This window comes from Vipera berus (genome assembly GCF_964194415.1).
Source record: "Vipera berus genome assembly, chromosome: 1".
NCBI lineage: Eukaryota > Metazoa > Chordata > Lepidosauria > Squamata > Viperidae > Vipera > Vipera berus.
This window is the reverse complement of record NC_138202.1, coordinates 108,654,860-108,680,193: the sequence shown is the minus strand read 5'-3', so window position 1 is coordinate 108,680,193 and position 25,334 is coordinate 108,654,860. Positions and strand designations below refer to the sequence as shown.

The 25,334-nt window shown below is 35.7% G+C and overlaps 1 protein-coding gene across 2 annotated transcripts in view; it reads left to right on the top strand.

The window, feature by feature from the left end:
• Positions 1-25,334, top strand: part of BRSK2 (BR serine/threonine kinase 2) — a gene marked incomplete at its 5' end in the record, with an annotated part of 464,582 nt that overhangs the window by 404,387 nt on the left and 34,861 nt on the right. For both annotated transcript variants that reach the window (XM_081315319.1, XM_081315318.1), the window contains 4 exons: positions 5,198-5,258; positions 11,755-11,962; positions 14,256-14,304; positions 24,686-24,809. In XM_081315319.1, the coding sequence (XP_081171445.1) occupies positions 5,198-5,258; positions 11,755-11,962; positions 14,256-14,304; positions 24,686-24,809 (442 nt within the window). The remainder of the gene's footprint in view (positions 1-5,197; positions 5,259-11,754; positions 11,963-14,255; positions 14,305-24,685; positions 24,810-25,334) is intronic.

The window sequence follows — 25,334 nt, the reverse complement described above, 5'->3', positions numbered from 1 at the left end:
ACTTTGTTTTGTTCAGTGAAAATAACTTTAACGTCCATCTCCTTCCCCCAGTTTTGCAATAAAATAATCCAGTGCCATACAGATTAGATCCAAGGAAGTGAACATTTATACCTTTCCCCATTGTTAGCTGCTTTTTATACAATTTGTATTTCTTCTACAATGTCTCAGTTTCACCCAGGGGAAAAAATCTCTCAAGCTGAGGCTTTTTTTGACATTTTCACATGTGAAGTTTTAATATTTAAATATTTAATATGTGATGCTATTAATATGTGATTGAAAATGGAGAAAAATGCACAGTACAGGTATATATGTTTATAAATAGATGGAGCCAAAATGTAGCTGCCTCTTATAGATGACACACACACACTGATGTGTGAAATCAATTTCACTCATGTGCACTTTTAATAGTACCAATGAGTAATAAGGAGCTCCACTAAACATACATCTACATAAAGTCCAGTTGCTTCACATGAGTATATAAATAGGAAGCAGGAAAAATTAGATATGAAAATAAGTAACATAAAAATATATTTTATTTCAAATCAGGATATTCTCAACCAATAGACCATCAGTAAAATGGATAAGATTCAGTTTGAATGGCAATAAATGCATCATTGGGAAATCTGAAGGACTAGGTTAGGAACAGGTCATCATGGAGAAAAATCTACATGGTCACTAGGAGTTGACAGCAACTTGATGGGATAGAGATAATTTTATGCCCTACATTTGTACAAACAACTGCAATATTTTTCACAAAATTACATTTTCCAACTTTTACGTGAGCTTTAACAAAGAGAAGGAAGTTATGAGTGAGCTTGTTATCAAGCAAATCTTAATAAGGAAATATTTCTGATAAAATGATTTGTAATTAACACCAAAACTTTGATCAGGAAAGGTTATTCAGAACTACATTCTCCCCATAATTTTTACATTCCTAAATCAAAAAGCAAGCCAAAATGGCATGAACACAGCAAATTGGAGAAACAGCTCTTCAACAGGTACTCAGCTTACAGACAAACATTTACACAATTATTTCAAAGAACTTTCCAAGTATGCAGCATCTCCTACCTCCTGTTCCCCAATTAAGGAGGAAGTTACAGTACTAGATTGGAATGAACTAGAAATTCAGGTAAATGAGGGTGGATATGATATTGTTGCCATTACGGAAACATGGTGGGACGAAACCCACAAATGGAACACACAGCTAGAGGGATTTAAATTATTTAAAAGAAACAGACTAAACAAAAGAGAAGGTGGAGTTGCTCTCTATATAAGAAATAACTTTATCTCCACAGAAATAGAGCACAACAATGATGAAAACTGTATGCATTTGAATAACCTTGAATGCATTTGGGTCAATATAAAAGGTGAAAAAAATGACATTGCCATAGGTATATACTATAGGCCGCCCAACCAAGCAGAGGAAATAGATGAACTTTTTGCTAGTCAGCTAACTAAGGTATGTAGGAAGCACATCACAATAGTAATGGGGGTCTTTAATTACCCTGATATCAATTGGGAGACAATAAGTGGAAGATCAAACAGATTCCTGACAAACCTAGCAGACAACTTTCTCTCCCAAAAAGTAGAGAAGGGAACTAGGTGATTAGCCATATTGGATTTAATTCTCACTAACAGAGATGAAATGATAGAAAGTGTCGAAGCCACAGGAACCTTTGGGGGAAGTGATCATGCAATATTGGAATTCAACATTCTGGAAGCACAAGCAATAGAACACAGCCAAACTAGAGTCTTGGACTTTAAAAGAGCTAATTTCAATAAACTTAGAGAGATCTTGGGAAGAATTCCATGGATGAGAATCCTCAAGGGGAAAACAACTCAAGAAACTTGGGAAATTTTGAAAAGTGAGATAATAAAGGCCCAGTCTAGCTCAATACCAACAAAGAAGAAAAATAACAGCTCTCAAAAGAAACCAGCATTGCTGCATAAAGAACTCTCTGATAAATTGAAAGATAAAAAGGACAAGTATAAGAAGTGGAAAGAGGGGCACATAACTAAGTCAGAATATCAGCAAATAGCCCGTGCCTGCAAAGATGAAGTGAGGGAAGCTAAGGCTCAAAATGAACTAAGGCTTGCAACCAAAGTCAAAAATAACAAAAAAAGCTTCTTTCAACATATAAAAAACAAGAAAAAAGTTAAGGAAATTATTGGTCCATTAGTGGGGGAAAATGGCAAGAAGGTGACAAGCAACAAGGAGAAAGCAGAACTATTTAACTCGTTTTTTGCATCAAAGGGAAAAAACAGTCCAACCTACCAAAACCAGTGCCATAAAAAACAGAATAGAAACGCAAGTTAAGATAGGCAAGAAAATGGTAAGTGAGCACCTGTCCAGCCTAGATGAGTTCAAATCACCAGGATCAGATGGATTATACCCCAAAGTTCTCAAGGAACTGGCAGACGTGATCTCAGAACCACTGAACTATATTTTTCAAAGATCCTGGAGCACTGGGGAACTACCAGAGGACTGGAAGAGAGCTGATGCAGTTCCCATCTTCAAAAAAGGAAAAAAAATAGATCCAGGAAGCTACAGACTTATCAGCCTGACCTCAATACCTGGGAAGATTCTGGAAAAGATAATCAAACAACAAATCAGCGAACACCTTGATGCAAACAAAGTCATCACTAAAAGTCAACATGGGTTTGTCAAAAACAGATCATGCCAGACAAATCTCATTGCATTCTTTGACCAGGTGACAAAATTAGTGGACCAGAGGAATGCTGTAGATATAATTTACTTGGACTTCAGTAAGGCATTTAATAAAGTAGATCACAACCTACTACTTGATAAGATAGAAAAATGTGGGTTAGATAGCATCACCACCAGATGGATTCTTAGCTGGCTGACAGGCTGTACTCAGTGTGTGGTCCTCAATGGAACTGCATCTGCATGGAAGGAAGTGTGTAGTGGAGTGCCCCAGGGCTCTGTTCTGGGCCCAGTGCTCTTCAACATCTTCATCAACGATTTGGATGAGGGGATAGATGGGGAACTCATCAAATTTGCAGATGACACCAAGCTGGCAGGAATAGCCAATACTCCAGAAGATAGGCTTAAAATACAGGAGGATCTGGACAGACTCAAATACTGGGCACTATCTAACAAAATGAAATTCAATGGTGAAAAAAGTAAGGTTCTACACTTAGGCAGGAAAAATCAAATGCACACGTATAGTATAGGTGGTACCTTGCTCAATAGTAGTAACTGTGAGAGGGATCTCGGAGTCCGAGTAGAAAATCACTTCAATATGAGCCAGCAGTGTGCTGCAGCTTCCAAAAAAGCCAACACAGTGCTAAGCTACATTAACAGAGGGATAGAATCAAGATCACGTGAAGTACTAATACCACTTTACAATGCCTTGGTAAGGCCACACCTGGAATACTGCATCCGGTTTTGGTCACCACGATGTAAAAAAGATGTTGAGACTCTAGAAAGGGTACAGAGAAGGGCAACAAAGATGATTGGGGGATTGGAGGCTAACACATATAGGGAACAGTTGCTGGAATTGGGTATGTGTAGTTTAACAAAGAGAAGGGTGAGGGGTGACATGATAGCAGTGTTCCAATATCTCAGGGGCTGCCACAAAGATGAGGGAGTCAAGCTATTCTCCAAAGCACCTGAAAGCAGGACAAGAAGGAATGGATGGAAACTAGTCAAGGAGAGAAGCAACCTAGAACTAAGGAGAAACTTCCTGACAGTTAGAACAATTAACCAGTGGAACAACCTGCCTCCAGAAGTGGTGAATGCTCCAACACTGGAAGTTTTTAAGAGGAGACTGGACAGCCATTTGCCTGAAATGGTATAGGGTTTCCTGCCTGAGCAGGGGTTTGGACTAGATGACCTCCAAGGTCCCTTCCAACATTATTATTATGATGATCATTTATCTATCCTATAACATTGACATTGTGGATGAGAAACAACAAAAAATAATACCTGTATTTTATTGCACTGTATCTTCTATAGAGACAATAGCACCCTTTTTCCTGTTGCATCATCCAGACCAATTCTAAGTTTGTCTACTGCGAGGGTGAAGGTTCATTCTCCGAGCTTGTGGGTTGGTTTCTGAATGTTTTGTTACCAGGCTAGGTAATATCTTCAGCAGAGTTTAGGGGAGTTTAGTTGGCTACTGTTTTCAGACAAAAATGACTTAATGATAAAGATTTTGAGGATGATGACCATGTACTATGAAGTCATTGTCAGTTCTTAGCACCCACATAGATAAATTTTTATCTCCATGATGATCTGTCCATATCCTGGTCTTTCACTGTCATCCCTATTGCCACTGAACTGAGTCCATTCATTTTGCTGTTAATCATTCTCCTTTTTTCCCTTCCCTCTTTTTCATCATTGAAGCCTTCCCCAGAGAAGATTTTTGTGCTACATGTCTGAAGTAGGATAATTTGAGCCTGGTCATTTGAGCCTCGAGTAAAGACTCTGGGTTGATTTATTAGATGATCTATTAATTTATTTACTTGGTTGTCTATGCATTCTCAGGAATCTTCTCCAACACCTAACTTCTGAAGAATTAATATTCTTCCTATTTTACTTCTTGTAAACTATGCAGTAGCATGTGAAGTAGGACATTAAATACTAGCTAGGCCACCTTTGTGGGCTGGCCTTTTTAATAATATCTAATCACCATTTAATTCTTATCCTATCTGGTTTTGAGTGGCTTTAGATCACAAATGTCTACATTTGGGGTTTTGTTCAGCTGGAGTATGTGGGTCTATCATTTAGTAAATAATTCACTATTTTTACTTATAAAAACCTTTAAACATTTTGTCTGCCCTTCTGTTGTAATTTCTTTATTCTTTTATATTAAACTTAAATTGATACTGAATTTCTGATTAATATTAGACCCATAGTCTAACCACATTATTATTAAAGATTTTACATTATTATATTTTATGGAGCATATTTTATCCTTTAGGTAGCTTAGTAGTAGCACAAGAATTTTATTCATCTCTCTGAACTTTTATGTCATTTTATGCAGATCTCCAATCAAAATAAAGTTGTCTTCCTTTGTGGATAAGTACTCTTTGAAAGATATATGTCAGATCTATATGAGGTTTCGTTATAGAGTCATGAACCTATGGAGATTCAATGAGTGATAGCTGCCCTGTGCAGTGTGTTTTTGACAGGGTTTTTTCAGGATTTTATTTTGACTTTGTGTCTACTTAGGTCTCGTTCAATCAGTGGCGCTTCTTCTGGCCTGTCTACCAGCCCTCTCAGTAGTCCAAGGGTAAGTGAAATTGTTTGGAGGTCATAATTTTAATAATCTTGATTTGAACTAGGAAAAGTCTAATAATTTTTTCCGTGATTTCAGGGGTGGGTTTGTCAGTCAGGAAACTTCGCATAATAGCAATAACAACAACAACAACAATAATAGAATAATAACAACTTTATTGTCACTTTGAATGTATACTAATTGGCATACATTAAAATGAAATTTCGTTGCATACAGCTCTCAAAGGGTCACGACCTCCAATATATACTACATAAATATGACAAAAATAAATAAATAAATGCAGAATTATGCGTATACCCACATATATTATATGACACAGAGAAACAACACAGTCTAGTTTGGGTTATGTATACATGTGCATGGCAAGAAAAACGAACCTTGCGAATTTATCAGATGGATGGCATAGGGAACAAAGCTATTACAGAATTGGATAGTCCTGCTAGAAATACTTCAAAACCTCCTCCCAGAGGGGAGCAACAGAAACAGACCGTAAAGTGGGCGTGTGGTGTCTCTAACAAAGCTTTGAGCTCTAAGCACCTAGTGCTTATTAGCAGCATCTTGAATACCAGGGAGTGAACTTCCTATGATCTTCTCGGCTGTTCTTACCATTCTCTGTATGGACTTTCTATCTGAGGCACTCCTGCCACCAAACCAGACAGTGATGCAGTTTGTTAAAATGCTTTCAATCGTGCTTCTGTAAAAAGTGGCCAAGACAGAAGGAGAAAGATGTGCTCACTTAAAGGGAGAAATAAAAGTCATTGTATTTGTGTATATAGTATGCTGTATACATTATGAACAGAGAGATAAAGAGAGCCAAAATGTAGTCATTTTTTTCAGATACGCTCATGTGTGAAAGCACTTTTGTTCATGCATTGTTGAGCATTACATTGTTTAATTTGTGCCTGCCTCACTCCTTACATTGTTGCTACCTAAAGTAGCATTATTTCCTAGCATGGTGGCAGTTATAAAATACTGTTGGAGTGATTATGGCATGATGAGAAGAACATCTGCTACTCATTGTGAATTCAGCGTGAGGCACTGAACCATAAAAAATGGAGCTACTTTGGGACTGAAAAGCACAGCTGAACAGTCTTTGAAAAACAATGAAATCTAGTCTGCACAGGAATCACACAAAGTTGGATTAGGGAAGTGTTAGTGTGAAAATGAAAGTAACTGAAACATTAAAGAAGAATGATATAGGAAGCATAAGAGATTGTATAATTGGAGAGTGTAGAATGTCCCTGGGGAGAAACGGGGATTCTCTCTTGCAAAGCTACCTTGACCTTTTTCATCATTTAGCAAGCCAAGGACTTCATTCTTAACCGGCAATATTACAAAAATTTCAAGTATTACAAAACCGTTAGAGAAAAGCAATGATGGACTCAAGGTTAATGACAGATTGGATGGTGATATGTGGATCATTCTTGTTTAATGAGAATTTATAAGCTAGCCACTTTTTTGATATAGTTTTTTTTTTAAAAAAGTAAGGTCCCAGCCCAATGTAATCAATACAACATTTTGGAGAACTTAATGAGTAGGATAGAAAAAGAGAGAAGTTCCTAGAGCATCATGCACTTGATATTGAACAATATTTGAGAGCTTATCTTGTATTGCAGTGCTTTCTTGTTTTCGCCATCTTTCTAATTTACAGTTAATCCCTGAAAATTTAGTTCTGAAACCTCCCATTGCACTTTCAATTTTAAAGAACAATCCCATTTAATTTAATATAGGAATGTGAGGTCTAGTTTTGCACCAGATTTTCAGATTCTGGGTAAGACCTGAACTTATAATGTCTCTTTTGCTTTATACCAATTCATAATGAGCGAAGTATAGTAGATTAAATGTAGTTGTTCCAAAGATGTAAGTGTAGAGTAGAGGAACTGAGCAGCACACATTATTCCACAAATTATGATTTGAAATGAAAAACGTGTAATAGAAATATAAATTATAAGGTTGCTTTTAAAACAGCCTGGACACATACAGTAGAACCTTGAAGGCAACAGCAAACTATTCATGAATTTAAATGGAATTAAGTCCTCCCAGAAGCTGATAGAAAGCTAATTTTTTGAGAAGGACTTTGGAGATTAGTAATGGAGCTGTCAGGATCTCTGTTGGTTTATTTATTAATATATTATGAAACTATATCTTGTTATCACTGTGGCTTTATGATAGAGGCTTTTTAAAAGTGTTTGTAAATACAGATTAGCTCTGAAGAACATTGCATACTTAAAAAAATAAAAAGCAGTAAATAATTAAGGAAAAAATAGCCCTCTACAAAATGTTGTACATTTTGTTTCCAGTTCTCTTTGAAGTTATATAAAAGTATTTTCCTGTCAGGGTTTTCATTTTCTCTTTCTAAAGAACAAATATCACAGATTTGAGGGGGGTTGGTTATATGTGTTTTAAACAACCTAGACGAGAGGGGGAAAAATCAAATCAAAATTTTAAAAAACCAGAAAACTTAAAATCAACCATTTAAAATCACTTAAAAATTAAAAGCAACAACTAAAGTCAACTGAAATCAACAATTAAAAATCTGTGATTATTTATCTGGCATTTTTTGTTAAACCTGATAAAGAGATTAAGCTTTTAAGCTTAGAAGGTATTATATTCCAAAGGACCAGAATGACTGTGAGGAAGATTCACGTTGCTACAAATATGTCTGCAGCAACTGTAGGAAGTAATCGGACAATCTGCCACAGTCAACTCACTGTGGCCAATTCGCTACTACCAACTTACCATGGCTAATTCCTCACAACCAACTTGCCACACGGCCAACTCACCATGGGAAAACTCACTGAGGGACAATTTAACAATTCAACTTAATTATTTAAAATAAATAAAACATATTTTAATTTCATTCACATTTCATTCTGTCCCTTCTTTTTTTTTATTGAAAAGTTTTATCATACATTTTATCTTTAACAATCCCCCCTAGCCCTCCCCTATCCCTCCCTCCCTACCCCTCCCCCCCTCCCCCCCCCCCCGACTTCCCAGAGCTAAGTACAAGGTATAAAAAACCAAAAAAAACAATCATAGACATTCATATGCTAACAACCATAAACTCTGAAATCCATCTCTCTCTAGCTCATATAGGGTAATTACAAACACTATTAATATAAGATATATAAAAAAAAGGAAAAGAGAAAAAAAGAGGAGAAAAAAAAGGAAGACTTATTCAAATGCTACATGAAACTTCTTAGTCCCATATTTGTTCTGGATATACTCAATCCATTTTCTCCACTCCATAACATAACGTTCTTGCGAGTGATCTTTCAAATAAGCCGAGATCTTTGCCATCTCTGCCAGGTCAGAAACCTTTAAAGTCCATTCTTCTACAGTCGGCAGTTCCTCCTTCTTCCAATATTGGCCTATTAAGAGTCTTGCTGCCGTAATTAAATTCAACATCAGCTTAGTGTCCACAACCGTAGCATCTGTAATTATACCCAACAAAAAAAGTTGCGGACAAAACTTTATCCTTTGCTTGAAAATCTTCTGCATGTTCCACCAAATTTTTATCCAAAAGGCCTTAACCTTTTTACAAGTCCACCATATATGAAAATATGTTGCATCTTCTTCACCACACCTCCAGCATTTAGGCTGATAGTTCGGATACATACTTGCCAGCTTTTTAGGATCTAAATTCCTTTCTTTAATGATTCTATTGCACCATTTCTTTGATATTAGTGTAACTCTTGTCCCGTGGCAAGTTGGCCATGGTTAATTGTCATAGACCCACTGTAGAAGATCTTCAAATGTTCTCACTGAACTGAGGGATGGAAAGAGGCATTATAGTCCCAAGAAATAAACAATATTTTGTATTTCTCCAGGAAACAAATGGGTAGCCTTTGTAGTGCTTCTAGCTCAGATCTAATATAGTTCTAGAAACCAACTTGGCCATCAAATTCTACATTGAGTGAAGTTTCCAGATGAACATATATAGTATGTTTAGGTGTGTGTCATGTATGTGTTTCACTTTGAGAGTGGGCAACTAAATTTCATTTCTGATGTGTGCCGTTGTGCCCACAGTAAAAAAAAAGACAATAAAGGTTATCTTATGACAGGCTGTATGACTTTAATGTAGCCTGGAACATACATCAGAATTCTATGATATGTTTTAAGGAAGGAATGCTAACCCTTAAAACATGCCTTAAAATTCTGATGTATATTCCAGGCTATGAAAACAGAGCCAGACAAATCCAGAGAAGCCCTTGTGAACTCTGCACCTGCTTCTTCTGAGAAAATGCATCCTTATTTAGAACTGTGTCTCCTCTCAATGAACATTTCAATCCTGTTTGGATTCAGTTTTAATTCATCCTCCCCATCATTACAAACTGTAGGCAGGCAGTCAAGAGAGTCACATTGTTGTGTGAAGATGCAACAGAGAAAGAGATGTTCATGTTATCAATATACAAGTAGAAAACAGCTCCAAATCTGCCTATGATTTCCCTCAACAATTTCATGTAAATATTGAAATGATAGAAGAGAGTCCTGAGGAACTTGGTGTAATGACTTCTGTTTATAGGATCAGTTCTGTCCAAGTAGTGAAATATGAAGAATATGAATGGAATAACTGTAAAGTGGTGTCTGCTATTCCCAGATCTTTTAGATTATACAATAGTATATCATAATTAAAACCCAGCAGAGTGATGAAGAAAAACCAATAGAATTACATTCCTTTTGCCAAATTCCAAACAAATCAATTGAATTCATTTGTCTTCATATTATACACAAAAATAAAGTTAGATTATAATTTTATGCAGTTAACTTCTTAAATCGTTTTAACGATTTAAGCACAAAAATTACAGAAAATATGTTTGTGTGAGTGTGTGTAATTTTCAGGTATTGTTACAATCTTCACTTTAATTTTTTTAGAATTTTCAGTTTCAAATTTTTAAATTTTCAGTTACAGTTACAATTTTCACTTATAAAATGAAGATCAAATACACAGGTTTTGCTTTTTATGTTTCAAACTCCTTTTAATGATCCTACTGATTATAACAGCACCTTTTTAGAAATATGTCAGTTTGTATTTTGAAGTATCTTAGCATATTTTTATAATTAATTTATAATCTATAATGATCTCTCAGTTTCATTTTTTTAATAGCACAGTTTCCTTTTTTGTCATTTATAGTGACTTGTGGATACTATCACTTTGTTTTTGTTTATAACCAGATCCAATTATTAGAATGCTTGATTATCCAATGAAAGTAGGAATATTTGAGCAAATCTGTTTTGTTGATCATTGTGGGGATTCATAAGTAAACACCATGTTTATCTGATGAATTCATATTCAAAAGCCTGACACAGAAAATTAAATTCTTTTCTCTGACTAGAAGGTGAAGGAGGAAGGGAAAGGATCCACAAGAATATTTCTCTCTCTTTTGTGTATACACACACGCAAAGAAGCGGGTGCCCCTTTGAAAGAAATTGGGAGAAAAAATAAATGTGTAGAAATTTGTGGGCCTTTATATTGATGCACACATATGGTTTTTATCTGCATTTCCCTGCTGTGTTTGGTTGTAGTAGACATTTTGATCTGGGAGAGGGCAAACTCAGCCTATATACCTACAAGCTGGTTGTTGCTGTGGTTTGAATGGTCCTCCTTCCCTGTCCTCACCTCCCTTCAACCTTGTCCTTCTCTCCCTGTGAGATACAGACCAGCTCAGGGGTACGGTAGTTTTTCTCTGCACAGCTTCCCTGGTTCTCCCTGCCCTGTTATTTTTAGTTTGTTTTCCTCCATATTTGTTTTTGCTCTGTGATTTTTCTTTGCTGACACATGGTTGGTTAATATGACAAAGCTTGTGACAAAATTGTTTTCACTACCGCTACTGCTGTTTTTTGATTATGCTGTGTTTCCCAGCTAACTGCATGTTTTTTTGTTTGTGTTTGTGTTTTGTTTCTTTGCAATCCCTTAACCCCACCTCCTTTACCCTCATCGCCATAACTCACATCTCTTTGTAATGCGCACAATTGCAACTGAAATGGGCTTTTTTTCTCCACTCACCCATGGGATGTGTGTGTCCGTATGTATGTGTTGCTTTTCTTGATGTGCATGGATACTCACTCTGTATGTGTCTTGTAGCCTCTCAGAAAATTTTTCATCCCCCCTCAGATTCCTAACCTCCCTGTCACTCCCCGCCCCCAAGCCTCCCTGGACTCTGATGCTTGTAGGAACACTTCCAGACCTGGACATGTTCTGCAACCAAAGCCAGCACTTCAACCCAACCCAAGGACACAAACTTTGCCCTCCAAGAGCAAATTGGCTGAGAAACCACTTCAGTCTACCAAATCTAACCCACTCCCTTCTAATAATATTACCGTCCCTCCATCCCAGAATATCCCTGCACAAAATACTCAGGGTCGTCCACCTCTTTCTGGGTGTAACCCACAACTGGCTGTTTCTACAGTGCAGACCAACCCTATGTCTCCAGTTAGATTGCTCCCTTCCAGTACTGACCCAATCACCAAATCTATCCCCATCATACAGGTTACCCCTCACCCCTCTCCAAGGGGCAGTCCCCTCCCTACCCCCAAGGGGACACCTGTCCATACGCCAAAGGAGAGCCCAGCGGGCACACCCAACCCTACGCCACCATCCAGCCCCAGCATTGGAGGAATGCCCTGGAGAACACGGCTTAACTCAATCAAGAACAGCTTTCTGGGATCACCGCGCTTTCATCGCAGGAAATTGCAAGGTACAAATCTTCTGAAACTGGCAATTTAAGAATGGCAAGTAAAAGTACAAAGGAATATTAAAAAGGGGGGGGGCTGGTTAATACATGACAATAATATGAAGCATTGACAAGAAAAAATGGAAGTTGCCTTATTACCACTTGGCTAGGCCACGTCTGTTATTCTTCAAATAATGGCCTTCCTGCTGTTTTATATGTATGTTGTAATAACCCACAAGTACTCCATTTCTGATTTTTTTTTCTGACCCTGAAAAGTATAACCTGGATTTGATATTTGTAAACTCTAGTTCGGTTGTGATGCTTGAAAGAAAATAGATCCAACTGAGAAGCTGGAACTAACAGTAGAATGATGACCATCGTTGGGCTTCTTTCCCCAAAATATGCAAGTTGCAATTCACTTGCATTATCATCTTAAGGGAGCACAAATATCTAAATGAATTATATGGAAATTTACTTTAATCTGTTTGCCCCTGTAAGAGTATGTGCCAAATTATTTTAATATGGTAGGGATGGCAATACTATCTGGTGTCACCATCCTGTAGGTTCTGCTTGCATCTTTGATATTGGTACTTGCTTCAGGACTAATTTATAAATTTCCCCATAGTTTTTTCTCTTGAGCTACTTACTGTGTCTAACACAGAGCATGTTACTGCTTTCAGGCCCAGGTTTTAATTGAGAAATAGTATTTGAATGAGTGTAAAAACATTGGTCTTGAATACGTTTCTATTTAAAAAAAAACAGTGCTTACTTGATTAATAGTTTTTTGTAAAATAGGAAAACTCTTTAGCAAAATGGGATTCATTTAGTTATGCTTTAGACTGATCTTTCCCATTCATAGACTCAAGACTTCAAAAATCAACAGCTGAGTTGTATTCCCAGACATAAGCAGATTGAAGGCAGTCATTGAATGTTATTGAAAATGATGAATATTTTAATTTACATGTGTGGTAATACTGCAGTTTAGGAAGGATTCAAAATAGCCATTAGAGAAGGAGAATTGAAATTATGGAGAAGTCATTCTGGCCAAAATCAGATGCTTATTGTATAATGTAGCAATTTCTTTTACTTTAGATTTCTTTCATTTAAGAGTCTTGTTGAGACTGGTGTTATGTAAAAAACAACAACACCCAATTGCACTATTAAATAAAAAAAACCCACCCCAGATTGAAATGGTTGTTCTTGTGAACACCATTGAATGTGGTAAAACTGTGTTTTTTAAAACAAGTTTATTAATGGTTGGAGGTTTCCTTATTATTAAGGAAATAAAATTCAGGACAGATATAATTGAAAAGCGTAGCCTTTCTATGGCCCAGAAAGATCGTAATTAAGAATTAATACCCTACATGAAGCTCCTAAACAATCAGAATAAACTTTCAATCTGATTAATACCTTTCTACACATAGTCGAATTCACGTAGTATTACACATTGACCCAGTACAGTATGTCCTTTTTGGAACAAAGGTAAATGATCCATAATTGTGTGATTCATGATTTAGTTGGTGCGTGTTAATCATGATACTATGTTGAATTGAAAAATCATTGGCAATTTCAAATAATTTTGCTAAACCTACAGAATTCTCAGTAAAATCATTGTTATTTAATAAAGCTAATAATTTCCTATGAAGCATACCAAATAATGTAAAGTCCATTTTTCAGTTTTCTTTCATGTCCTATGAGCTGAGATACACTAATCTGTAGGTAAGGCACTGCCTGTACTAGACAAATGTGCCAGGGTCCCAGTGTTGCTTCAGTTTCTGAAAGGACACAAATGTTGTTTTTCTAGGTCCATATGTAAATAGGAAAAACATGTCTTATCAATGAAGATTCCCACATTTTCAAATCTAATACTGGTTTAAATAAGTGCATAGAGTATTGCTCACTGACTCATTTCTATCTTGGCTTGTTCTGCACTGACATATTGTCCACTTTGAGATTACTTCGGTTTCAAGGGAAAGCAGGAATAATATACAATTTTTAACAAGTAATCAGGCTGCTCTTGCCATATGTACGTATCATGCACTAAATTTTAGTTGTCTGCATATTAGAGCCTCTTGTACATAATGCAATCAACTTAAGTATGTTGAGATACTTGAGGGAATCAGCACCTCAATTGATAATTTATAAGAACTAAGTTAATTATTCAAGTTAGCTACATTTAAATGCAATGTTAAAGCATAGATTATTAGAAATTGAAACAGTTACAAATGCTTGAGAAATATTCATGGAGTAAAGGAGACTTTATTTCCTTCTTTTCTTCTTTTCTTTTTTCTATTTGTCTGTGTCTGGATATATATAGTACCTACGCCAGAAGAGATGTCCAATTTAACTCCAGAATCTTCCCCAGAGTAAGTAATTTATTTTAGTGTTATAGATATCACTGCTAGTTTGATTTCAGTGCATTTGACAGAAAAATTGCAGCAACATGGAGTATTGTACTCCCACATTTCTAACAAATTAAATTACCCAGCTTATAGAAACTACAATAAAATATGCAAATAGGTAACATAAACTTTAGAAATGCTGTTCTTTCAAAGAATATTTTTAGTAAACTTAACTGCAATAGTTCAAAGAAAGAGGTAAGATCACTTGTCTATCTGATTAAGTTTGAAAATTATTTGTGACTCCAAAGTGACCTAATAGTGAGGTATGCATTTTTATAACAGTGGAAAACATATCTATTAGGCTATTCAATTTGCAATCTTCTGAATCATATCTAAGTCTATTATATTGTGGTTAAAAACCAATTCATAAAAATGACAGTGGTTGATCATTATATGCAGTGTTTCTCATAACCTCAAACATTTTAAGCAAAGCCTTTACTGTACACATTATTCATTTTCATAATTAATTGATATCACTCCAATTTCACTCCTGCTTGCATCACAACTCTTCCCTTAGGTATTGTAGGACCTGTAGTAACATTAATCCCCAAATTCTCATTCCATGTAAAAGGGAAATAAAATCAGTTGTTTTCAACCCTCTCTACATCCATGTCTTTTCTTCATGTTGCATACATATGTACAGTGCTTTTTATATATATAAAAAAGTGACGGAACTCACACACGTCCTACAACCCGCCTTGCCTACCCTACAAGGTTTACCTTTGTAGTTGGAAAAAACCCCTCTTCAATTTTTAGTGTATCTAAAAGACTAGGATTTTGTTCAAGGTAAGTTAATACTATTAATGTTACCATGCACTGTGTGGCTTTAAATTACAAGAAGGCATTTTATTAATCTTTTGGGACATTTACCATGGCATACCCATTTAGTTTAATGAGAGGAAATGTCAGCGTTCTATGTGGAATGAAATTGGCCCAATAAAACAAAATTTGGTTGCTTGTAAAAGATTGAATTATTTTTAAGAAGTGGTCAAACAAGGTGGAAAAATTTACATTTGGAGTTTAATATGGATATTGACTTGAAACAAATTAAAGTTGAAACTTTGTCAGTGAACAGATTATCTTTAATTTACTTTTAAGTTAAACCCAATTTAATAAATAGATCTGATTAAACCTCATACTGTAGGTCTACCTTTACATCTGACCAATACATAATTAATAATATTAATAATAATAATACCTCCAAATCACAAGATATTGGTTTTATTCTTAATCTTCCCCTCTGCAGTTTGAGTATAAAGTATAAAAGACTAAAAAGACATTTTCGTAGACATCCCAGCCTTTGAACTACCCAAGGAACCAAAACAGCAAAGTTTCGCTGTCGGTTAAGCTTCCACGCCAGCCACCTTTCTTTCCTCTTGCTTAGCCTCTTTTTAACCGCACACCCCACCTTTTGTAAGGGAAGCCAGAAGGCTCACTCACCCTGTCATGAAAGATGGTCTCCATGTTCATGTGTCTTCCACCGCCACCATCGGCTTCCACACCACATGGTTCAACCTAGCCAATCAAGCTACGCTCTGGCTGTGGTGCTCCAGCAACTCATGGCTCCTCCTAGAGGAGGCAGACAGCGCCAGCAGGACCCCGCTCACACCATACCGCCAGCAGGGCATTTTCAAAAGCAAACAAGGATAAGAAGGGCAACAATAGGAAAAGAATGCAACTCTGGAAAATCCATCAAAAAAAGGTGCCGGAACTCTGTTCCAGTGCATTCTATGACAAAAAAGCCCTGCATATGTATAATCATATGCCAAAAACCCTCTCCAAACAAACAGGTTTCAGGGGTTTGTATGAGGTAGATCTAAAAAGGCTTTGAACCATCTTTCCCTCAAAAAAACTGAAGGTGAGAAACTGAAATTATTGCAAACAGGGGGGAAGGTTATCAACAAACTCTTCAGAGCCAAAGTATTTTAAATAAAAGCTTCAATGTTATTTCTATACCAGCTCATTTCACAAATTAACCAGTTTAGCTAGCGATAATAAGGTAAAGGTAAAGGTTCCCCCGCATATGCATGCTAGTCGTTTCCAACTCTAGGGGCCGGTGCTCATCTCCATTTCAAAGCCGAAGAGCCAGCGCTTGTCCGAGGACGTCTCCGTGGTCATGTGGCCAGCATGACTAGACGCCAAAGGCGCACGGAATGCTGTTACCTTCCCACCGTAGTGGTCCCTATTTTTCTACTTGCATTTTTACGTGCTTTCGAACTGCTAGGTTGGCAGAAGCTGGAATGAGTAACAGGCGCTCACTCTGTTACGCAGCACTCGGGATTCGACCCACCAAACTGCCGACCTTCTGATCGACAAGCTTAGCATCCTAACCCACTGAGCCACCGGCATCCCTTTTAGCTAGCGATAATACAGGAGCACAAAAATCCAGATGTAGATCCCTCATATGCTTTTAGTTTCTTGATTTTTGTTAAGAAAATGCCAGTTGAGCTGGGACTACCTGAATATCTACCTTTATAATACCTAATAAAGTTAACTGATTACAGATATTAATGCTAGCACATTAAAAACATGAGAAATTATTCCCGGTGTACGTTTAATTAAGATGTTGTTCAAATCTAGCTTGTATTTAAATGCTCTTTTAAAATTTTACCTGCAAATAATTATCCAGGAATGGTAGGGGTTCCTACAATATCCATAGCAAATGGTTTATTGGTAATTATTTCATTGGCATATAAAATATGATCTTTGACCTGTCAATGAATAGTAGTAGAATAGGAAAGTAGAAGATAATGAAAACAGTAAAAAATAAATTTTGTAATGTAAGTTGCCTCTTGATTATTATTTTTTTTAAAAAAAACATGGTCTTCTCTCTTCTTTCACTTCCCTTGTCTCAAGGATTTTTTATCAGTATGTGAAACGTGTATGTCTGTAATTCCTTTTCTTGCACATCTCATTTTAAGGATGCTGGATAGAAGTCAAGGAGTCTTAGTAGGCAGTTTGAATGCAACTCAAACCCTAAGGCTCTTTTCCCTTCTCCAATATAATTGCTGAATTAATGAGTTCAATTGGATAGCACCCTGCAGTAAACATAATAGCAGTTGTAAAAAATAATGAACTGTATTTTTTATTTCAGCCATTGAGGCCTTTATGTCCATGGCCACGTTGGAGTTTAGTATTATTTTTGCTTTACTAACAGGATGTTTCAATGAATTATTGGACTCATGATTGAAATTTTAACATGAGTGTACTCCCTTTGTCTGTGGCCGCATCTTTTAATGTACCTATTTTGTTTAATGGTTCAGATGATTGGATATTATATATAGATAATATCTACATAATGTGCCAATTATTTGTGGACAAACCTAGACAAATTAATAGAAATTAAGTGAATATATTTTATATATGTTCTGGTGTGAAGGCTCCATTAATGTATCAATTTTAAAAATAACTTACCATAATCATCCAACCTTAGACGGTATTATCCATAATAAGTAATAAACTGGTATCTCCATCCTAAATATTTTTGAATCTCTTTCCAGTATCAGTATTCAGTTAATCAAGCTACACAATTTGAATTTGCACGGAGAGACACAGGGTATCAAGCCCTCCCTGTGTCTATGCATTTGAAACGTGTGTAGAGGGAATTTCACCCTTGTTTTCCCTTTCCCTGAATTTTTATCTGTTCTATGTATCAAATTTAGAGACCATCCATCTCAGTCACAGAGCAACTCTGGGTGTTGTACAATTAAATCACAGCTTTGCATTCATCTAATGTGCTGATTTCTAAAGACACGTATCACACCTGGTGAAAAGGGCAGTTTCTGCTCCGAAGAATTTTAATTACACGGTTGCACATCTAAATAGGACTAGTATTTTTTTTTTACAATCTTATTAATATGTTCAAAGATGAGGTAGGCAATTGAGGGTAGAGGTTCAAATCCAGCTTCCAAACCTCAGAGCTGCTCTTTCTAAATACTTTGAACTGTGAAATAAATGGCTACCATAGTTTAAGCCCTAAATAATAATTCCCCCAGTCTGGAGTCTGTTCTCCAGAAAACAGAATATTTTGGTTGTGTTCACTTTGTGTTATCATTGTTTCCAGTATAGCCTTATCCTCCCAAAATTGTTTTCAATTTCTGACTACCAAAGGATTGTCCATCTGTGTAGGAAGATCATCAAAGAACTGATTTGCATAAATAAAATAGGCTTCCGAACAAACATGTTTCTGGATTGGAAGCTTCTGAACAGAGGTCGCTCCTGCAGATAGCCATATCTACGTATCTATGGAGATTCTCAACCATCCAGGTCATGGTTGTCCCAAAGATGCTTTTCAAAAGGCAACTGGTCTTCCTTGGTATTTTCCTTGAAAGCATTTCACTTCTCATCCAAGCTTCTTCAGTTCTGCAGACAAGCAAAATCAATGGGGGGACCCAGATTCATTTAATGACTGGGTGATTCATTAAACAACTGCAGTGATTTGCTTAATAACTACAGTTATTAAAGTCATAATAGTGGGCGGAACTAACTTAACAACCACCTTGTTTACCAACGGAAATTCTGATCCCAATTATGTGGTTGCAAGTCAAGGACTCTCTGTACCTAATTCCTATAAACGTAAGTGCAGTTGGAACCAAAATATATATTGAATTCCACCATAAGAAATAATGAATGGAGAACAAATATACTCTATCTAGGAGTTTTATTAACTACAAAGTCCCAACAACTGACTAAAATAAAATAGAGCAATTTTCACCAGTGGTGCCAGAAGTTGGAATTAGGCTGATTTACAGTAAAGTTTCAGTTCAGCAAATTTCTAAACATTGGCTTGTTGACAAAAGGGTTCACAGATAGCCACTGGGATTACAGATTACAGAAATACTCCTAAAACCTAATAGAAATTTTAGTTGATTAAGTACTTTAAAACAGAGGTCCCCAACCTTTTGGGCACCAGGGACTGGTTTCACAGAGGGAGGTTTTTCCATGGACCAGAGGGTGCGTGGTTTTGTGTGCTGCCTGTATCCCATGGATCGGGTTTTGCTTGTTTGTGCAGACCGGTTGCTGGATGCTGCAGCCCAGTACCGGTCCATGGACCGGGGGTTGGGGACCCCTGCTTTAAAATATATTTTAATCAATAATTGACAAAAAAGGGAATTTTTCATGGAAGACTTTAAATTCAACTTCATTATGCTATATACTCATTAGTATGTCTTCTTGCTTTCTGCCTTAACCAAATTTTTGTTGCCTGAGGACAGAGCAGACTGAAGTTAATTCTTTGTGTTAATTCTATATTTTAACATATCTCGTATTTAGAAATTCAAGTTCTTCTGAATCTTACTATTGCCTTTGCTTTTTTTTTCTTCCTGCTTTCTCTTTTCTCATTGGATTCAATTCTCCTCTCAAAAATGAAAATAAAAGAGCTACATGGAGAGAGGAGCATTTTGACTTAAAATGGTATTTTGCACGTGTGTATGTTTATATTTAAATGTATTAGTGACACAAACATTTTTTTTTCCTTTCTAATTCCAGTATATAAGGTTATAGTACTTTAAGTGGACAGGAGTTTTAAATTTAGCTGTCCAGCTTCCAGTTAGGAAAATGATGATTTAACCATCTCTGCAGCAAAATGGTGTTGCAATTTGCTTTGTCCCCAGTTACTCAAAGGGGCAATTTTTCTTCCACCAAAATTAAGGAGGGAATTTGAAATCAGCCTATATATCCTCCAGACTGTCTTTCCTTATGAACAAGTCACGGAAATGGACATTTCCCTGATCAGCAAGTTGAGTTGAGAGACAGGGAGGCAGGATCTTCCACCAAGTTCATAGCTGTACTATAGCCTAAATTTAAGGGCATTACAACTGACTTTCCTCATTTCTAATGCACTTTGGGGATTATAATTTTGTTTACAGTTAAAGAGAGGCTTTAATAATGATTTTCATTATTTCTGGGGTTGTAATATGTAGAAATATCAGAACTTCATCAAACTTTGCTTGCCTTGCAAAAATCTGAGAACCAAACCAAATATTTAAATGGAAAGAAATTTCTCTTTGAAAGAATGAACAGAAAGAACTTCTTGTGTGGGAAACTGTTTTGTTTACATATCAGCCATAGGATAAAACCTTGAAGGTCGATTAGCAGAGCATAAGATGGGTACTTTAGAGGAAATATTTGATTATGGGCCTGTGAAGTGTTTGGACTTTTTAACTCATTACTGGAACCAGACATTACCACTGAAGATGAACTTTGAAAAAGTTTCACTTCTCATCTAAGAAGATTCTTCAGTTGTAACTGGGGGCAACTGAGGTGGATTTGCTGGATTCACAAATGCAATTGGATCATCATTCAAAATTTGAAAAAGACATTGTGGATTATTCTTCAAATTGAAATACAAGAGATTTATTGGAGTTACTTCATGGAAACTATAAGTGGACTTGAAAGGTGATAAGAATTTCAAGAGAAAAGAAAAGATACTAGAGGAAATCAGAACTCAGAATTTCATTTATTGGATATAAGGATGGTTAGAAGGGAGAAGGAAAAAATATAAAATTACTTTATCTAATTATGGTTAAATAATGAGTTCTTATTTCTGGTAATGTTAAATGGTTATCTGGATTAGATAGTGTTTCTTTTGGAAATGTCTAATGGTTATTGGGTTCATTTTTGATATCTGCATAAGGGGTGATTATTTTTGGTAATATTTAATAGTTTTTAATTTCTATTTCATAATGTTCAAGTGTTAAGAGAGGAATGCGGGAAATGTAAATTAAAAAGGACACTATACATTTATGTTATTAGGTATTTTGCTTGTTTTTACTGGATCTTTGCTGATCAATAAGAAGAGCTAAATATTTAGAAATGAGTTTCTAGAAAATTGGGTGAGGTATGATGAAATGAAGAAATATTTTAAGAGAATGGATGACTTGTTAATGAAGCTACTTTTGAACTTTTTACAAGAAACTAGGAGAAATGTAATTTTGAATTTGGGATTTGATGATTAGGATTATATAGGATTATAGAAATCATGAAGACTATTGTTAATTTTAGAGTAAGAGTTGGATGTACTTTTATCTCTATCTACACCAAAATCCATTCTTTTTCTTTACTTATTCATTTTTCTTTCTTTTTTTTGCAGATTTATCTCACTTTTTGTCAGATTCTTTCTTATTTATTATCTTTTAGCCATACTGTAGTAATTAAATGGTGCAATAATTAAAACATTTCATGTCTCCCTTTTTTTAAAAAAAAATCTAGATCATTTATTTTGTTGTTCCATTGGAAATGTCATAGATTTGTTAATCAAACTAACAATAATCTTAGCAGATTTTAAATTTTTATTACTTCCTATTTGACCAGCCCATTCTCTGGATAAAAGATCTTTCATATCTGCATGGATGTGAATTTCATATAAAAATAATAATCAGATTTTTAAACACCTAGTTATTGGCTGCATATCTAAGGCCTTTCACATTCAGGGAAACAATGATGATATAATCATCAAACAAAGATGATATGAATGAAAAAATAAGAAAATATATTCTGCATGATTAAGTTTTTTAAAAATGAAATAATAATGATAATCACAAAATGTATAAAGCAGACATGTCAAACTCGCAATGTCACGTGACATCACGTGACATATCAGAGCTTTTTCCCCATATAAGTGTATATATGGGGTGGGCGCAGTTCCCTCGTGTCGCACCCGACCTGCGGGCCGGCAGTTTGACACCCCAGGTTTAAAATATTAAAAGAAAAAAAAAACATGAAAACCACAAGTAGTAGAAAATTCAAAATATTGAATAAGAAAATTTAAAATAATAAAAGAGCTCAGAAACAAAAGAGAAATATAAGGTTTAAAAAAACCAACAACTACTAAAAATGCACAACAAGAATTTGCCCCTTCAGTCTCCAGCAGTATTAGCTTATCTCTATGCCATTTGCATAGAGGATCAACACAAAAGATGATGATCAAATCACTGTGTTCAAACCTTGCCCCTTTTATACAAGGATACAATGTGGTTGCATGTAGAAAGTGAACAGGACTTTGAACATAATATCTCTTGCCTGATTTAATCTCTCATCCAGCACATATCACTGCCCATCTCTTGAAAAAGTATTTTTCTTGACCAAAGTACAGCCTTTGGGTCAATAACTTCTTTACACCAGACTTCTGTGATCTTGATCAATGTAAATAATATTTCAATATAATGAATTATATTGTATAAATTATAATTATATTATATAGCAGACTCTGTACATAAATGGGTCGTGTCACCTTTTCAGCGTATGGGGTATGTTGTTTATTAGAATTCTGAAGCTGGTTGTTCCTTTTTAAAAAATGAGACTCAACATTAATGCTTTTAACTTTAGCCTTTTCTGATCTAAATTATCACATCTCTTCATCTCCAAAAAGGGTTTCCATCTTGTCCATCACCCTGTGGTTTTTATCTGCATGAATTCTGTCTTTCTTAAAAATACAAAAAAAACCTGTAACTCATAAAAAAGAGCTTTCACTGAGATGAACAAGTTCTTAAAGCTATTATTCCATCACATTCTCTGCTAAATTATCCTCTGAGTTAAAATATATATTCTTCAAAGAGCTGTTCTATTTTGTGTATTATTAAAAAAACCCTCTGTATTGCAGAGTTCAAGGTTATGCAGCATCATTGGAAATATAAAATCTTTATAATCTTTATTCTAGATCATACAATCCTTTTTTTATACTCCAGTGTAGTACCCTGGTTTATTTTGTTACAGATAAACGTAAATCTGTCCCTTGCAATTTTATGTCTGAGTAGATAGTAAATCGTATGCTTTCAATGGTATCGTATTCTCCCTAATTGAAGCAGAACCTGAAGAGTTAAAGCATTATCAAGAGGTGGAGATATCTCAATGGATGGGAAAGTGTATATATGCTGTAGGAGAAAGAAATATGTAGTTGTTAAAATGTGTAATGTACATATATGCAAAATGGCAGTTTATTATGTGCACATAACCATTAGTAATATCCATCTGATCTGTAGCCCATGAATCTGCAGTTTAAAAGCACACAATATGCTGGAGAGTACACTTCTGTTGGGAGATAGTAATATATAAGTGGTCTTAAGATTGTTAGAAGCCTACAGGAGTTAATAATAAGCAATCTTTATGCACACATACATAGATTGTCCTGGAGAAAATTTATCAATGTAATTGCTAAGAGTTAACACCGATTGTGTGTGTGTGTGTGTGTGTGTGTGTGTGTGTGTTGAGGAATAGGAAGACAGATTCAGCACAGCTTGCTTTGAATATTCTGAGGCTTCCTGAATCAAGTAGTGTATTTCAGAAAGACATGCTCAAATCAAATATCTACTCCAGATTTCTTAATAACCTGCTTAAATAAGTGGCTCCTTTCCCTGTACTGTTCCTTATCATCATCTTTGGTTTGTGGATATTTTAAGCAATTCTGCTTAAAATTCTCAGCCCTCCCTATTAGGGAGAAAGAAAGAGAGATTTACCAAACTGTAATTGTTTTGTTTTGTCAGGCAGGGTAGGAAAGAGAGAGATGAATGCATGCATGTTCTTTTTTAATGTGTCTTCCCTTTTACACACTCACCTCCTCCAAAATAAACTAGTTTTCCTTTTGTCTATAGAGGGATGTATCAGTATTAAATAACCTCAAATATGCATTACAATAGTAACTAATTCACAGGACCACTACTAGTGTTATGTCCTCCGAGAGTTTTGGAAGAGCAGAGGGTAGAAAAACTATACCTGTCAGAGGACATGGGAAAGGAAAAGATGCATAAGCTATGGGCACACTTCTAAATAATACCCCCAATGGGAATTACAGTGTTTTTCTCTAACCCGCTGCCTGTTCTTTCTTATACAGCTTTCTCACAGTCATATCCATTACTAATTTGCACTACTAAATTCACACAAATAACATTTAGCCTTCCTTTTCTAACTTTTTGACTTGTTGAAATTTAAGCTGTAGCTACAGGATTTTTTGACGTGGTGAATGACATAAGGCTAGGTGATAAGGGTAGTCTCAGTCTCTGGAATGAATTCTTGGCCAACTTAAGTTGCATAAAAACTACATTTGTGTGCAATTTGTTATTGTCATTTTCAATCGCAATTCCCTATGATACCTATATTTTCATCACTGTGCTTAGATGATGTCCCTCCAAGATAGAGGGTGACAAAGTGAAATAGCTTGTGTTTATTGTGAGGCTGCCCTAAAATTAAGCCAGATTCATTTATGAACTGAACATGAGATGAAAGCTATGTCATGGGGGAAAACATGTCTGTTCTGTGATTTGAAAGACCTATAGTACAATTCTATGCTGTTTCTAATTTTTATTTGTCTTTTCCTGTTTTTTCTTTCTCTTTCTCATCATATTATATTCAGGCTTGCCAAAAAATCCTGGTTTGGTAATTTTATCAACCTAGAGAAAGAAGAACAGATCTTCGTGGTTATTAAGGACAAACCATTGAGTTCTATCAAGGCTGATATAGTACATGCATTTCTGTCGGTAAGTACAGAAAGTTAAAGGCAAACATCCCATTCAGTTGTATGAATAAACATTCAAAACAAGATGTCAGCCACAAATGACCTACTTTTCCATAATAAAGGTAACATCTTTATCGAAGTCTGGTTTGTCTGTTGTGCAACATCTCTTACTTTTCTTGGCAACAATCTGAAAGTGGTTTGTCATTGTCTTATTCGGGGGTTAGTTCATTATTATTTCCAATCTAGGGTATAGTCTCGATGTATGCAACCTAACTGCTTTATTTCTGAACCCAAAGAAAGACACATGGAATTTAAAAAGTGACTTAATCTGGCACATAAACAAACACTCCTTGGAAAGTCTAGTTATGAGAACTCTGCAAATACGATCTCATTTCAGTGAACCAAGATCCCATCTTCATCCTGAACTGTGATTTTAATTGTGTAGATGCCTTCCAGCTCCTCTTTTTTAAAAATGCTACTTGTTTGTGTTTTTTATTATTTCCTCCTTATTTGCTTGTATATCCATATATTTCCTAATTGCATAGTT